At 23.7% G+C, this 13841-nt stretch overlaps 2 protein-coding genes across 2 annotated transcripts; one reads left to right on the forward strand and one right to left on the reverse strand.

Annotated features, from left to right (window-relative positions):
- Window positions 1-562: 562 nt before the first annotated feature.
- Window positions 563-2118, forward strand: LOC122859335 (insulin-like growth factor-binding protein-related protein 1). The gene is made up of 4 exons (XM_044162813.1): window positions 563-774; window positions 866-1064; window positions 1353-1653; window positions 1861-2118. Exons 1-4 carry the CDS (start codon window positions 641-643, stop codon window positions 2028-2030), a joined length of 804 nt encoding a protein of 267 aa, XP_044018748.1. The 5' UTR covers window positions 563-640; the 3' UTR covers window positions 2031-2118.
- LOC122859774 (prominin-2-like) lies at window positions 2089-11666 on the reverse strand. Its single transcript, XM_044163458.1, has 16 exons — window positions 11137-11666; window positions 11020-11075; window positions 10761-10936; window positions 10391-10578; window positions 9392-9487; window positions 8141-8256; window positions 7201-7336; window positions 6042-6212; window positions 5820-5919; window positions 5512-5706; window positions 3987-4209; window positions 3585-3884; window positions 3336-3494; window positions 2452-2579; window positions 2316-2366; window positions 2089-2218 (listed from the first exon to the last, which is right to left on the reverse strand). The coding sequence occupies exons 1-16, from the start codon at window positions 11495-11497 to the stop codon at window positions 2191-2193; spliced, it is 2484 nt and encodes an 827-aa protein (XP_044019393.1). The 5' UTR covers window positions 11498-11666; the 3' UTR covers window positions 2089-2190.
- Between the last annotated feature and the right edge of the window lie 2175 nt (window positions 11667-13841).

A 13841-nucleotide genomic window follows, 5' to 3' on the forward strand; every position in this document is an offset into this window, starting at 1 on the left:
TTTGTCGAAAAATAATTATGACAAGAGTATGATCAGCACGATAAATAAATAAATATTCCATTTAAAAATTTATTTATTTTTTTTTTTTTGCAAATTTACTATTATCCATATATCTTGGATAAATTGAAAATTAATTTATTTAAAAATTAATTAATTCATCATCGTATTGTAATGACTCGCTGTTATTATTATTTCAAATTTAATTTTTATTAATATTTTCATCTTTTAAATATATTTTATTAAATGTTTATTTTATTTATCATAATCTTTGATAAATTTGTAATTAATTAAATTTGCAATTGCTAGTAGACATTCTTCAGGATGTTTTTACCAGAATATTTAGTGACGCAATTAATGAAGGTATGTCCATGTTAAATATTGATTAATTATATTTTACAGTCAGCTATACTTGTCACTGGTCAGCTTTGCTTTTTGATACTATTAAAAGTTATTACTGAATGTACATAATAATTTACGGTCTGTCTTGTTTCTTGCTTTATCAAAAAAACGTCATGTGGGACATCCCTTCTTTCTCATTCATTCATTCAACAGACTACTCAAACATAAGCTCCACATCATTGTCTTCAATATCTTGGTTTCCTCTTTGAAAACATTATCACAATTTGTTTCACTCGTTAAAATGACATATTTAAAAGTTTTTTTATTATATAAAATCTTTTGTCTTGTTGTGCTAACATTTACCCAAGTATCAGCTGATTTAATACAAAAAAATATCAACCAAACAATAGACTGTGGTGAATGTGCATACTACAGGTAACATAAAATAAATAATCTTAAATTTTTCATGTTAAAAGTTTCATTCAGCTCATCATTGATTTTTAAATATTTTTTATTTTCTTTAAAGATGTCCTGAAAGTTCTACCAAGTGTCTTTTAGGATCAGTTAAAGATCCATGTAATTGTTGTCCAGCTGGTCTATGTGCAAAATTTAATGGTGAACCATGTTGGAATTCAAGTATCCCAAATTTATCAAAAAAATATCTAAAAGACGGATTTTGTGCTGCTAATTATATTTGCCAATTACGCAATGATCTTCTTGATGGGGTAATATTACTATTTAAATAAAAATATAATATTAAATAAAATTTATGATTTATTATTGTAAATTTAAAATTAAAAATTACTCGTGTCACTGACCTAACACACGTGGGATGAAATTTAATTCACATAAATACTCTGCAATCAAAAAATTAGGTCTCATGAACTTTTTTTCATTTTTTATTAGATAAAATTCAATAAAATAAAAATTGCAAGATTAAAATTAATTTTTTTTTTATTGTTATTATTATTATTATTGTGAGATTTATATTTTTTTTTGTTACCTCTTTGTAGGATGAGCCTGAAGCAATTTGTTCATGCCTAGAAAAAAGTCCAGCATGTGGTAGTAACAATGAAACTTATGATACTCCATGTGAACTTCATGAAGAAGCAATGAGAATTAAAAATTCAACATTAAAGTTAAAACATTTAGGTCCATGTCCAAGTCGTCCTTGGATATCATCACCTCTTGAAGACACTAGTGCAACAATGAGTCAACGAGTTGCACTCAATTGTGAAGCCAAGGGTTTTCCAGTTCCTGATATAACTTGGGTCTTTCACTCGTCAGATGGTTCAAGAGTTATCAAATTACCAAGTACAAATTAAAATCATCTAAAATACATACTTAATTTGTTAATATTATTTTTTATTATTTACAATTCATATTTTTTTTTTTTGATCTTGTAATTTTATTTTAAATATAAAGTATATTTTTTTTTTTTTTTTTTGGTAAATTATTATAATGAAAAATTTATTTCGATGTTTTGAAATATTTAAAATATAGTTTTTTATATTTTTACAGATGATGAGCATGAAAGTGCTGTGCATACAAGCGATGGACCAGAAAATTTTATGCGAAATTCTTGGCTTCAATTTTCAAGAATTTCGAAACAACACACCGGAACATATCAGTGTATTGCGAATAATACAATTGGTGTTGCAAGTACAATGGCTTTTGTCTCATTAATATAACAAATTAAAAATTCAATTTTATAATTTTTTTTTTTATATGAATTTTACAGTCTTAAAATATGAAAATTATAAGTAACTATAATTTAATAATTGATATTATTTTTATGTTTATGAAGTTAATTGAAAAACAAAGTTAAAATGTTTATTGTCATGTTGAATTTTACCAATCATCTTGAAGTGGAGGTGGACTATAAATTAAATGATTAATAAATCAATCAGTTGATATTATAATATGTAAAAAAAATGAATAAATTTATTATGTTGCAAATTATAATTAATACTCACTCGGGTGTTCGCCAAGTGTCTCGATCAATGACAACCGTATCAGGACTTCCCCTTTAAAATAAATCCATAATAATATTTATATACAAATTAAAATTCATCGAGTAATAAGTTAATTTTTTTTATATTTTAAACTTACGTTCCTGGAGGAGTGAAAATTGTAGTTTTTTCAATATCATTGCGATATACTGAGGAGAGGATGTGTGCCATTGGTGTAGTAATTGCCATTATGATAATCGAAATTAATAGTAAAAACCAAAATCCATCCTGGAAATGTAAAAAAATATTATTTCAAGTCAATTTAATCCACAGTATTTTATTAATAATAATAAATAATAATTAAACAAGATTTTTGTTTAGTTTTTCATGTCATTTCTTTTTGTGGAATTTATTATAATTATTTTATTAATTTTTCTGATATAATTTATTGACTGCAGTGAAAAAAATTGAAGAGAGACTCTACTGGATCTTGAGATATAAAGAAGTAAAACTAATGATCACAGCTAATGATGACAGCTCGAGAAAAAAAATATGCACTAGTAATTAAAAATTGAATTAATTATAAATTTATCAAAGATGATGATAATAATTATTTAAATAAATAAAATAAATAAACATTTAATAAAATATATTTAAAAGATGAAAATATTAATAAAAATTAAATTTGAAATAATAATAACAGCGAGTCATTACAATACGATGATGAATTAATTAATTTTTAAATAAATTAATTTTCAATTTATCCAAGATATATGGATAATAGTAAATTTGCAAAAAAAAAAAAAATAAATAAATTTTTAAATGGAATATTTATTTATTTATCGTGCTGATCATACTCTTGTCATAATTATTTTTCGACAAATTTTAAATCATCATAATCATCATTATGTTTACATGTTAAACTATGCTTGTATATTATTTTTATAATTATTCATTTTAATTTTAAATATGGCTTTTTATACCAACACAAGCTACATGTCTAGGATATTTTTGCAAACTTGTTAATTGTTTTAATATATTTACCAAAGGTCCTAACACATCTTGACACATTGAAAGTCTCAAACCATTAACAATGTCCCACAAAGGTCGACACTTGGCAGGTCCTGAAATGACCTCGGTAAGTACATGAGTACGCCATTGATCCAAATATGAATTTAAAGTTTCTATATAATATTTCGTTCTCTAAACAAATAAAAAAAAACCAACAAAATCAATTTTAAAAACACAAATCGATAAGTAAACTTAATGTTTATATAAAAAATAAATAATTACAAGCTCGGCAATGACATCTCCTTGTTTATTAATATGACTTTGTATATTTTTCATGTGAATAAATGTTTTATTGATATTATCTTGAAATGGTCTCAGCTGTAATTCCAGTCGAGTTAGTTGATCGACCAAGTTATCTTGAATTTGAACGAGTGGTCTCACTCGTCGGTCTAAAATATTTTTCATCGATTCACCAATATCCTGAAGATTTCTAGATGTTCTTTTATCCACCAGTTGTCTTCCAACATAATGTAAATGTTCCGACATTGCCCCTAAATCTTTATTTAAAATCGGTCCTCTAATCTAAAAAAAAAAAAATACAAAAAATCTTTAAGTACTTCTTACTTTCAGTTAATAGACCAAAAAAAAAACCTTTATATATATAAAATATTTAATTTTAATTACATATGTTCTGTGCTCAGTTAAATTAGGTCCACAAGCATGTAAAATACTTTCTAATTTTTCCTCCAAACTCGGTGTTAATATTTTTAATCCTTTCAAATCTACTTTTAGACTTGAAAGAGATTTTGAAAGCCCTGACCATTTCCAGTAGTCTGCTAATTGCTCCAGCTTTGATGATTGGCCCAAAGGAAATGCTGGATATACTCCTTCATTTTGTTCGCATTTTCTATACGTTTAAAAACAAAACAAACGAAAAAATGCTTTTACATTTTTTAATATATTTTATCCTAATATAAAAAGGACAAACATCATCGGTCTTCCGGACATTTGATTGGTCATTGTTTTTTTCTCACTTACTCTCATACAAATTTCTTTCTGTTTGCCTTTTTCTATTATTTTTTTATTTATTTCGTTAGCAACGAAAAAACAACAAAAAAAAGCGAGTAAACAAAATTTTTTTTGATATTTTTTATATTTTTTTTTTAAAAATTGACATATTAAGCTAGCACAACTTTTTTAATAATCATCGGATCTCGATGCAATTGGGCTTAAAATTTTAGGCGAATTATGTGTTTTTTATGTGTGGAAAAATAAATTTGAAAGAAAATTTTTTTTTTATTTTTTACATTTTTTTAAAAAATTCAAATATTAAGCTAGCACAACTTTCTCAATAATCACTGGATCCTATGCAATTGGGCTTGAAATTTTGTATGAATTGTGTGTTTTTTATGTGTGAAGAAATAAATTTGAAAGAAAATTTTTTTTTTTTTTCACATATTTCTATATTTTTTAAAAAATTGACATATTAGCAATAATTTTTTAATAATCATCGGATCTCGATGCAATTAAGCTTAAAATTTTGTGCGAATTATGTGTTTTTTATGTGTGAAGAATTAATTCAAAAACAAAATTTTTTTTTCATTTTTTACATTTTTTTAAAAAATTCAAATATTAAGCTAGCACAACTTTCTCAATAATCATCATATCTCGATGCAATTGGGCTTATGAATTTTAAAGTAATTATGTGTTTTTTATGTGTGAAGAAATAAATTGAGAAAATGATATTTTTTAAAATTGACATATTAAGCTAGCACAACTTTTTCAATAATCATCGGAACTTAATGCAATTGGGCTCAAAATTTTGTGCGAATTATGTGTTTTTTATGTGTGAAGAAATAATTCAAAAACAAAATTTTTTTAAATATTTTTTATATTTTTTTTTAAAATTGACATATTAAGGTAGCACAACTTTTTCAGTAAACATCTAATCTTGATATTATTAGACTAAAAATTACGTGTGAATTATGTGTAAATAAATAAATTAAAAAAATTTTTCGTCAATTTATTCATTCTTTTTTTTTTTTATGATAATACTTGTGTTTATAAAACCAATGAACAATGAACCTTTTAGAAGGTATAGATACAGGCACGCGTAGCGCGCCAATGTGCTCGTTATATAATAAAGTTTGACAATACAATGGTACATAAAGTTGGTTGATTTAGTAAATCAAAAATATATTCTACTTACTCTAGAAGATCCTTGAGAGGAACGTTGAGACGTTGTCCCAAGAACATTCTTGTTTCCAGTACAGCTTCAAGTGTTTTATAGCTTGGATCTTCAAGTGCTCGACATACAAACATTTCCATATGACTTGATACACCCAATGCTCCAGCTAATACCACACACAGACCAATCGAAATCGGACAGCTCCAAAAAGCTCCACTTTTTATTTACAACAACATAAAAAAAAACAATTATTAAATTAAATATTTCCAATTTATAACTGGCACATTTTGACAATTAATTATTTGTTTTTAAATAAAATTTTTACTAACCATAAAAGTGTAGATTGAACTTTTTTTTGTGATGATCCACATTGACAAATAATAGCAAAAAATAATAATATCCAGATAAAAGTTAAGCCAGCAATTGCACCTTAAAATAAAATTAAAATATATTTTTATTATAATATAAATACCACTTTGCTAAAAAGTAAAAAATAAAAGTTTTAAAAGTACTACAAAATACAGTAGATAGAATATATATATATTTTTTACCAATGCAAATAAGCCATCTAATTTCTTCAAATAACTGTATATATGGTGCAGCTTCATTTGCAATTTTCTTGATGGAATTCAGTTGACTGTTAAGCTCGGTGTTAGTTGATTCAAGGCTTCTTGCTTCTTCAAATATTTTTACACGTGCTGCATTAATTTCTCTTCGAATACCTTAAATAAATAAATAAACATTAATTAATACCATGTATTTATTTTGAAATAAATAAAGCTTTATTATGGATTTTACATTAACCGACGCCAGTTTATATATTTATTACAAAAACCCGACATAAAATAAAGACAAGATTGAGGATATGATACTCAGTAAACATGAGTACGTCTTTGTATTTTCATCAATCGATCAATTTACTGGAATTTTTTTTTTTTTTTCTGTTTATTCATGTCTATGCTTACTACACTCTATCAAAAACTACTTGAATTTATTCAACTATATATAAAAGATCAACAAATATATAAAATAGATAATAAAAATAAACACTTTTTTTTTATTAAAATAACATTAATCTTCTTGAAGAAAAAAAGTATAAAATTATAAATTAAATTATTTATTTTAGAACATTAAAAGTTAAGAGTTGAAGAAAAATAAAATCAACAACATAATGACAAAATCAATTTATTGAACTTCATCATGAGAAGTGAAACAAAGATATTGGAACAAAGATATTCTTTACACTAGTCATTTGTGCCAAGACATTTGTGACCTATTTTAAAAGTTGTTCTGACACTCAAAGTTGGTTTCTTATCGTGTTTCTCAACTTAACGAAAGACCAAGGAATTTTTATTTGACGAAATATCAGTACTATCTTAAACTTGGTTGTACCAACAGGAACATCCGAAATCATTTCTACTGTCTAGACAAAAAACTTTTGATTTTTTTCTTTTCTCATTTTTGTTAGAAATAAAATATAAAAAAAAAAAGAATTTTATTTGTCTAGAGGTCGAGAGCTGCACTGCGACGAGGAGGGATTTCCTGCTGGATAAAATAAAAATTTTACCCTTGGGATATTATACATCTCGTTGTATTTAATTTTCAAATGAAAAAATACTCTATTTGTTTATAACTATAAACTGTAAATATACCAAATTTATATTTCATAAATATAAAGTGGTATTTATTTGTTGATAAATAAATACTTACTATTACGATATTCAAGTGTACTTCGAGAAATGTAATGAGGCACGTAGTGATATTCACCACGTGCTTGACGACCAGCTTCTGTTAAATTATCTCGACCAATTTTTTGAAGACGTAGTAAATGCTGGTCCCTCAGTAACTGTACAAATAAATTTTAAATAAAAAAGACGGAGGTTAAAACCAATTGGATTTTCTACATTTATCTCAAGAGTGACTCTTGTTTAACGACATTTTTGGCTCAACCAATTGTAGCTATATGAACTACTTGAAGCTTTTTTTTTTTTTTTTTTTATTCTTTTGGTTTTGTAAAGTTGTAAATTGACAAGTAAATATATATTTTATATTCATGAATTACAAGATTTATATGATCTTGAAATAAAAAATATTAATACACTGAGGAAAATTTATTTTACTAAAATTCTTTAGCTTTTTTTTCTTTTGTATTTTATTGGAGTGGATGTTCACCTTTAAAAGACAACATTCGTGCAAGTGAGTCATTCAATTTTTAATTATATCAACTTGTCGATATAAATTAAAAAAATAATTAAATTTTTAAATCGTTTAATTTATATTTTTATATTTTTATTATTTTAACTTGAATTTTAAAAAATAATAAATTTTTATTTAATTGAATTTTTTCATATAAAAAAAAAGTTAAAAAAATTATTTGATTTTTTATTCAAGTTTTTTTATAACTGTCTTCACAGTCGCTTAATTTTTTTTTTTTTTTTTTTAATAATAAAAAACTTGTGGGAATTTTAAAAAATTTTATCTTTAGTATTAGGAAAAACCACAAATAGTTGAAGCAACTTTGACATTAATTATTTTTGTTAGTAAAGGTTTAAAAATTTTTAAAATAAATTAAACTATTAAAAAGGTATTTTTTAATTTATAAAAAACATAAAAAGTATAATCATGATTGAGATAGCTCAAACAATCAGACAGACTCAAGTTGACGTCGTAGTCCATCAATTTCACGACTCAATTCCATTCCGAGGTCACGAGCTTTTTCGCCCTCTTTTAGTAAATTCTCAGCACGATTTGAAAGCGTTTGACTTGCTGAAAAATTTAATTTACCAATAAAGTATCTGCACTACAACAAGATTTACTACAAAAGAAAAATAATAATAAAAATAAAAAGGCAAGTAAATAATCTCAGAAAATTGATGATGAAGTACATTTATCAATTGGCTTAAATATTTTTCAATAAATGAATATGAATAATAATATTTTTATAAAATTGAAACCACATGACTTGTGAGAAATAATGATACGCATAGATCAAAGAGACAAAAAATTATATTTATCTATGTAAAAATGTAAAATGAAATTTTCACAAAAACCCCCGAGGGATCAATTTGGTTTTTATTTTTTATTTTTATCCTTTTATCTAAAATTCCTTTGGTCTTGGAGAGATGAACAGAGTTATACACAGAATTCATATCAGCCCTGTTGAATCATAAAATGTTATATTGAAAGTTTAGTTATATCAAAAAATAATTTTCATGTAATTTTAAATATTTAAATTTACCTGATAATATTTAAAAATGATTTTTAAATTTTTTAAAGTTATAATTAAAATTAACTGAGATTTTTCTTGAATATTTTAAATATATTTTGAATAAATAAATTAATGTGATGACTTTACTAATGAGTATTTTTAAAGTTATAATTAAAATTGACGGAGATTTTTCTTGATGGAAATATTTTAAATATTTCGAATAGATAAATTAATGTAATGACATTACTAATGACATTAGTAATGAGTATTTGAAATAGTAATTTACGTATGAGATATTTCTAAAATATGATTTTTGAAATAGAACATTTATGAATATTTTATTCTGAGGTGGTTATTAGAACATTGGTGTTACAAATTTTCCTGAGTAATACGATAAACCGTGTTTAGCTTCAATTACCATTAAAATTAATGTTTCTGTTTAAATTACATATTTAATAAAATAACGTATATATATCGCTGTCTTCCAGCCAAAAACTACCATTCACATATGTAAATATTTGGATAAATTTCATACGAATTTTATACTCGATAGATTTTTGTTGAATATATACTCAATAACATATTAGATATAGATATTTGATTTGTGATTTTTTACAAAGTTATAAATTAATATTTGAAATGAAAATAAACTTTATTATGATATGTTTTTATATAGAAAAAAAAATTATTTACCATTGGCAACAGTGAATAGTCTTTCGATGGCGATATCTAAACCAGTTTCTGATGCCAAGTCAAGTTGAACTGGCTTGCCCAACATTTCTTCGACATCTTAAAAATTTAATAAATAAAGTATTAATTTATTTGGTTTTATTTTATATTATTAAATTATTTTGTAACAATATCCTGTTACAAATTTATCAAAGATGATGATAATAAATAAAATAAATAAACATTTAATAAAATATATTTAAAAGATGAAAATATTAATAAAAATTAAATTTGAAATAATAATAACAGCGAGTCATTACAATACGATGATGAATTAATTAATTTTTAAATAAATTAATTTTCAATTTATCCAAGATATATGGATAATAGTAAATTTGCAAAAAAAAAAAAAAATAAATAAATTTTTAAATGGAATATTTATTTATTTATCGTGCTGATCATACTCTTGTCATAATTATTTTTCGACAAATTTTAAATCATCATAATCATCATTATGTTTACATGTTAAACTATGCTTGTATATTATTTTTATAATTATTCATTTTAATTTTAAATATGGCTTTTTATACCAACACAAGCTATGATTTATATTGAACATAATTAAAATTATTTTGTTTTAATTAATAAACAACATGTTAAACTGGATTCATTAATGTCAATTGAAATGATTTAATATAAAACACAATAATAAACTACTTTATCATTATTTAAAATATCAAGGCAATGCAAGTAATTTCAAATCCGATCACGTCGATATTCCCCAGTCATAATTTATACACCCTTGAGACCCTATTAATTATCAACCATCAGATACGAATTTTCGTAATATCGGTTATTGTTAAATATTTTTTTTTAACATTAATTTTTTTTTTATACCAATTTTACATATTTAAAAATAAAAAAAAAATAAATAATAAAAGAAAAAAATGAGATTTAACTATTGTTATTATGGTTTTCTATCTTTCTTTTTTTTTAAATCAAATTAAATCTTATTAAACTCACTATCTAGATCAGCCATAATGGCTTCACTTGCGACATCGAGACTTCTTGTTAAACAATCACGAATTCCAACAGTTGTACCAGTATGATAATCATTAAGATCTTGAATTGCAGTATTCATAACATCAGGAATTTTTTCAATTCCAATCTTTGTAACTTCATTGGAAATAATTAATCCAATAATTCCAATGCTAAAAATTAAAAAACAAGAAACAAAAAATTATTTTTAACTAATTAAATATTGTATTATAAATTATTTATAAATTTTATAAAATAAACAAATAATAAAGCTTCAAAAAAAACTGTAACACTTTGTCATTTAACTGATCTTTTTTTGAGCAAAAATTTGTGATAAAAAAAATTGTTGACTTACCCAAGAATAAAGACAAGTGTTGAAAGCACAAAAGCCAGACATCTTGGATGCTGTGACGGTTTATAATCTTCTTTGATTGGACGACAGGCAAGCCAAAGCTCAGTACCAGGAATAACACATGCCAAAATACAGCAAGCAGCTAAAAGTGATATGAATCCGACCTCCACATTCATGGACTGTAAAATTAAGATATAAATTCAACGTCATACAGATTAAACGTAATCTAATGAATACAAAATTTTCATAAAAAATATATCACCTCGGACAGCAGCCTTTGAGTTGTTACACGTCTTTCAATTATATCAATTAAAAAATCTAAAAAATAAAAAGAATAAATCATTTTTTAAATGTAAAAAAATTGAAAATATTTACTTACCAATTGATACATTATACGGTTGAATAAATCTAAGAAAATCATGTAAAAATTCAAATTTAAATAATTGATTTTCAATAATTAAATGACCCATTTTAAAATTATTATCAATTTTATTTTTTGGAAAATTTAAAGGTTTTTTTGTCAGCTCCCATTCAATTGGTGTATCCAATTTACGTCGACTAATATTTCTTGTAACACTATCATAATCTTCATCATAAATACCATAATTATCATCTTGATTATCAGCAATTTTATTTATTTCAGTTATTAATAAATTATAGCCAAATGAATTTGAAGCTGATGATAATGATGACTCAAAAAAAAACAGTCCAATCCATAAATGATAACTTGCACCAAACATCACACAAATATTATCTTCAAATGGATTTTTTACTTTAAAAAAACAGCGTATTGTTTCAGCAACTATCAACAAAAAAAAACCATAAGTAAAACAAATATTAAATCACGTTATTGTTGTTAAATATTTTAATAAATAGAATTGAGAACTCTTGGTGAGTATTGTTAAAACTGAGTAGTCAGATTTACCTTGGTTATATTGGAAGGCTTCCATGGAATCCATACAACAGTTTTAAACTCTTGAGTAAATTGTTTTTTAAAAACTGGGCCAATCATAGAAATGATGATATTGTACACAAACAATGATAAACAATAATTGTACGACAAAAAAAATGAAGAGATTCAAATGGTTCTTCTAAATTTTTAAAACAACTATGATTGAAAAAATGTCCAATAGTTATATTTATACGTAGATTAAAAGCCATTTTTTAAAAATTATTTAGAATCCATATATTGGATATAAACAGATGTAAATAAATTATTTTTTTTTTTTATATATTAATTAACAGAGACCTTATTAAAAAAAACGACAACAAAAAATTGAGGTTATGTTATATTTATTTTTATTTTTTTGATATTCAATTGAAGTTTTTTCAGATGGTATTTTGAGTTTAAGAATATTGTTTATATTTTTTTTATTAATAATTAAAACTAGTCACAGTTTATTGACAAGTTTATTTAATTTAAATTCAAGTGTATTTATTATCACTTAATTAACGAAAGAAAAACAACGTGAAAATGGAAAAATAAATTGAGACAATGTCACAATAAGCCACGTGACTTGTCAAGTTTAAATGGCCAATGATGAATGATGATGACTCATCATAATTTTCCATGAAAAATTGATAAAGAAAATCAATAATATTTTGAGGGTCATTGTTTAAAAATAACACCATTAATAATAAATGAAAATGATAAACAAAAATTATAAATAAAATAATATTTTGTCATTAGGGATTTATAAATTTACAATGATTATTATCAGTAATTTAATGAATCCATATGTAATTTTATCAGATACAATAATGTAATTTTATTTTTCAGGTAATAAATTAATTAATTTAAATTGATTGAATATTTATACAATAATATTCATGAGATAAAATTATATAAATATTTAATTTATGTGTAGTATGATTAATGAAGCTTCACTTTCACTGATAACGATCGATAGAAGACGAGTAGAATCTTAAGAAGTCTTATACAAGTGAACAGAAGGTGTGAAGAAAATGAGATTTTTATAATCTCTTGAAAAAGATAGGATAATACGACTAAGGATTAACTTTCATGATCTCGTTTCAATCTTTTAAATCCCATTTCAATATTTTGTCAAAGTAGATTTTTTTTTCTTTTTTTTTCTTGATATTTATATATATTTTTTTATTGATTTTTTTTAAAGAAATAATTATTTACTGTAGTTTAATAAAATTTACAATTTTTTTTTTTAATATTAAAAATTGACTTATTCTTTTTTTTTTTGAATGAATAAATTGATTTTTTTTTTATTTGAATTTTTATGTGGGAAATTTAATAATTTTTATTTTCTCACAAGTTCATATTTTATTTGGATATTTTGATTCCGGGAATTTGCTATGTTGTTAGCATAGAAAATTCCCGGAATGAAAATATCGAAATAAAATATGAATTTTATTTAGAATATTGTTTCAACCATTCGATTGAAATACTAATAACTATTTCAATCGAATGGTTTAATTTTTTATTCAAAAATCTTTCTTCCTGGAAATGATAATTGATAATAATGAAACAATATTTCTACTGACCTAAAAAATAATTACAAAAATAAGTATTAAAATAATTTGTAATTAACCATAATAATTAAAAATCTATGTTAAATATGTATTTGTTCGATCAATAATAGAAACATCTTTATCTACATCTATATCTATACTTAGTAATAAGTAAAAAAAATGTAAATAACATTTTTAATACAATTTTATTAAAGAACATGAACAAAAAAAAAAAAAAAACACTTGCGAATTGTGCAAAAAGTCTCAAAGTTACAATAAAATTATTATTATAAAAAACAATCCTGGCAAAAATTTTTCTCCGCTCTTCTCCGATTTCATCTGATACATTTTTACTTTTTCTCCGATTTTCTATGCATTCCTCCGATTTCTTTCTAACTTTTCCACATTACTCCATAACTTTTACACATCGCTGTACTCCGATTTTCTCCGCATATTGCTGAAATAAAATTTCAAAAAAAATCAGACTTAAGCGAGAAATTATTCCGATTATTTCCCACTTTTTTTGATTTTTGTCTGCATTTTCTCCAAGTTTATACTAATTTTTAAATGGAAAAAAAATCATAGATTCTTTATGAATAA

Source organism: Aphidius gifuensis, linkage group LG6, assembly GCF_014905175.1.
Source record: "Aphidius gifuensis isolate YNYX2018 linkage group LG6, ASM1490517v1, whole genome shotgun sequence".
Taxonomy (NCBI): Eukaryota; Metazoa; Arthropoda; class Insecta; order Hymenoptera; family Braconidae; genus Aphidius; species Aphidius gifuensis.

Excerpts from the sequence above, each read along its gene's own strand:
- LOC122859774 (XM_044163458.1), bottom strand. The coding sequence starts at position 11,497 with ATGTTTGGTGCAAGTTATCATTTATGGATTGGACTGTTTTTTTTTGAG. Across the intron at positions 11,076-11,136 it reads ACCGTATAATGTATCAATTG|ATTTTTTAATTGATATAATT; the intron begins GTAAGTAAATAT and ends TTTATTTTTTAG. Across the intron at positions 4,210-5,511 it reads CCTCTCAAGGATCTTCTAGA|AAAATGCGAACAAAATGAAG; the intron begins GTAAGTAGAATA and ends TTAAACGTATAG.
- LOC122859335 (XM_044162813.1), top strand. The coding sequence starts at position 641 with ATGACATATTTAAAAGTTTTTTTATTATATAAAATCTTTTGTCTTGTT. Across the intron at positions 1,065-1,352 it reads GCAATGATCTTCTTGATGGG|GATGAGCCTGAAGCAATTTG; the intron begins GTAATATTACTA and ends ACCTCTTTGTAG. Across the intron at positions 1,654-1,860 it reads AAGAGTTATCAAATTACCAA|ATGATGAGCATGAAAGTGCT; the intron begins GTACAAATTAAA and ends ATATTTTTACAG.